The 2,858-nt window shown below is 37.5% G+C and overlaps 1 protein-coding gene across 1 annotated transcript in view; it reads right to left on the reverse strand.

The window, feature by feature from the left end:
• Positions 1-413: 413 nt before the first annotated feature.
• Positions 414-2,858, reverse strand: part of LOC104462869 (rho-associated protein kinase 2-like) — a gene marked incomplete at its 3' end in the record, with an annotated part of 14,777 nt that continues 12,332 nt past the window's right edge. Inside the window, exons 15-18 of the mRNA XM_010075009.1 lie at positions 1,414-1,517; positions 1,062-1,248; positions 629-722; positions 414-512 (exon numbers count right to left, since the gene is read on the reverse strand). Coding sequence (XP_010073311.1) covers positions 414-512; positions 629-722; positions 1,062-1,248; positions 1,414-1,517 — 484 coding nt within the window. The remainder of the gene's footprint in view (positions 513-628; positions 723-1,061; positions 1,249-1,413; positions 1,518-2,858) is intronic.

Consider the following 2,858-nt stretch of genomic DNA (forward strand, 5'->3'; position numbering starts at 1 on the left):
CCTCCCCTGTTAGCCAGGACTGCTGATAAATGATGGAGAGTGGCTTGGCAAGCTCCCCTGCCAGCTCCCTCAGTACTCTCGAGTGGATCAGAAATATACTGTTTTATGGAACTTACAGAGGAATATAAATCAAGATGCAGACCAGAAAAATACAAAAATTTGACTGAAATTAAGATTTTTGCTGGTGGACTGCAACCGGATTAGGAGTTCCTCTATAATAAAATCGTGAGGATGCAGTTTACCTACACTGAAAGTCTACTTAGCAAAAAAGAAAAGCTCAATAGATTTTTTTTTTTCAGGGGCAACAAAAATAAAGTGTTAATGGTATATATAGATAGTTTACCATGGAAGTTTTCTATTAAAAATTATTTGATTCATGAACACTATCTCTTCATTCATCTAGATACATTTACTTACCTGGGTTTTCAATGTTCTTTCATTCAACAACTGTTTCTCAAATTGTGCTTTAATATTCCCTACATTTGCTTCTTCTTCTTTTAGCTTTGTGATTTCTGTAGCAAGGTAATTAAAAAAAAAATCTATGAAAGCTCATTACAAAAGAAAATATTACTATTAAAGAACAAAACTGGTTTCAAATTAAATTACATTTGGTTCAGAGAATACATACGTTCTTGTAGTTCCTTCAGTTTATTGTTTAGCTCTTCTTTCTCATTAGCAAGATTAGCCACATCACTAGTTAGTGTCCTATTTGCTTCCTCCAACTACAAAACAAAACATACACGTGACTATGGAACAAAACACATTTGGCATATGAAAGCATTACAGGACAGATCAAAGTGCTTCAGAGTGAAACCAGGATAAAGGTAAGAGGACTAGCTGTAAGAGGGTTAGGGGCACAGAAGATCAAACAATCAGAGAGCTATATGGAAGAAACAAGATAGATTTTTATTTCATTCACAGAAAATAATTATTTTTACAATGTCAGATATACTTGTACATCACTTACCTCTAAGTATGCTAAATAACAATGGATAACTCAAACTGCAAATAAAACTCAAGCCCACATAAACCTCTACTGAATTATGATTCATATTACTCACAGAGGCTATGGTGGCATCTTTCTCAGTAAGTTCCTGTTTATGCCTAGCCATCATCTCTTTAATCTCCAGCTCTTTCATAATCTTCTCTTTTTCCAAATCAGAGTACTGTTCTTCAGCAATGGAACGTGCAAGTTGCTCTGAATCTGCTTTTGTCAAAGTAATCTCCAGCTGAGCAGCCAAGGAATCTCTGCAAATTATTGATACATACTGTTAACTCTACTAACTTAAAAAATGTCAGGTTATGGTAGGAACGGGTGGTGGTAGGGGGTGGTCGTGGTGAAAAAAAAGAAATAAAACAACAAAATGCATTCCTAATTTTTTATATATTAGTAGTACAACTAGTAAAATCTACCTCTCATCCTGTAACTCTTGTATCTTTTGCTGCATTTCTTTACAAAGTTTGGTCTTTTCCTCACATTCTTCTTTAAGTTCTCGGACTTGCGTCTTGTACAGAGTCTAAAATTTAAAGTTGAATAGAAAAAGACGTGACTTGCATATTCTAGCTTGAAGGTACACAAAAAATGATACAAGATTACACTGCATGCAATTCTTTAATCACACACTCTAATAGAGTAGAGCTGTGCAATGCCTTCTCTAAATTTAACTAAACGTCATCATCATCATTCCTAAATATGTTTTGGGTATTTTACTTTTTTGTTGTTTGGGGTTTTTTTAACTTGTGTATTTGTGAAGGGACAGATGTATAATACCCATTTTATATGTTTGTAAACATACTGTTAAAAGAGACTCTCTCTGTGAATACCACTATTTGATAGAAAATTGGAAGTATCAGAAACAAGGAAAATCAGTAATTTTTTTTTTCTACTATTTTAGATGTCAGAGGGAGGGAGGTAGAATTTAGATTTTAACAATTAAAATCCATTAAAACAAGATGACAGCTAAAGAGCAAAAAGAAGTGTAGAAGGAAGGGAATAAAAATATTTAAAAAGCACTTGAAATTACAATTTTTGTGAAATGGATACAAATCTAGAGCTCTAAAGGAAATGAAAGAAAAATTGTATTGCTCTGTACACTCAAATGACTGTATACAGGTAAAGTGACAGACAATTGCAAGTGCATTTAGTGCATGGACTTCAAGACAGACTGTCTCTGGCCTACCCCACAGCAGTCAACCGACGCCACCCCTTCCTTTCTCTCCTTTAATGCATGCAACTTTTTGATCTACTAAAACTTCTGATAGTTCTTCTCCTCACTGACCTAAAACCACAGTAAAATCTTAAGTTTCTTTTAATTTTGAAACAAGCCTTTTGGGCTCTCCCTGAAGAGTAACTGGCTGTGCACTGTTAATATAAATTAACCTCCATATGCCAGTGATGATTTTTAAGTACAATAACTACTAATTCTGTTGTACCTTATCATAATAAAGTAAAAACTCCCAACAGATCTTCTATTGGGTTTGCGTGGCAAGGTTTTGGTAGCAGGGAGGCTACAGGGGTGGCTTCTGTGAGGAGTTGCCAGAAGCTTCCCCCATGTCCAACAGAGCCAGAGCAGCCGGCTTCACGATGGAGCCGCTGCTGGCCAAGGCTGAGCCCATCAGTGACAGTGGCAGTGCCTCTGGGATAACGTATTTAAAAAAGGGGGGAAAAAAACTGCTGTGCAACAGCACCTGGGAGAGGAGTGAGACTATGTGAGAGAAACAACCCTGCAGACACCAAGGTCAGTGCAGAAGGAGGGGAGGAGGCGCTCCAGGCACAGGAGCAGAGGTTCCCCTGCAGCCCCTGGTGCAGCCATGGTGAGGGCGCTGTGACCATGCAGCCATGGAGGGGAAAGGGGGGG

This window comes from Pterocles gutturalis, unplaced genomic scaffold (genome assembly GCF_000699245.1).
Source record: "Pterocles gutturalis isolate BGI_N339 unplaced genomic scaffold, ASM69924v1 scaffold34831, whole genome shotgun sequence".
In the NCBI taxonomy this organism is placed as follows: Eukaryota; Metazoa; Chordata; class Aves; order Pterocliformes; family Pteroclidae; genus Pterocles; species Pterocles gutturalis.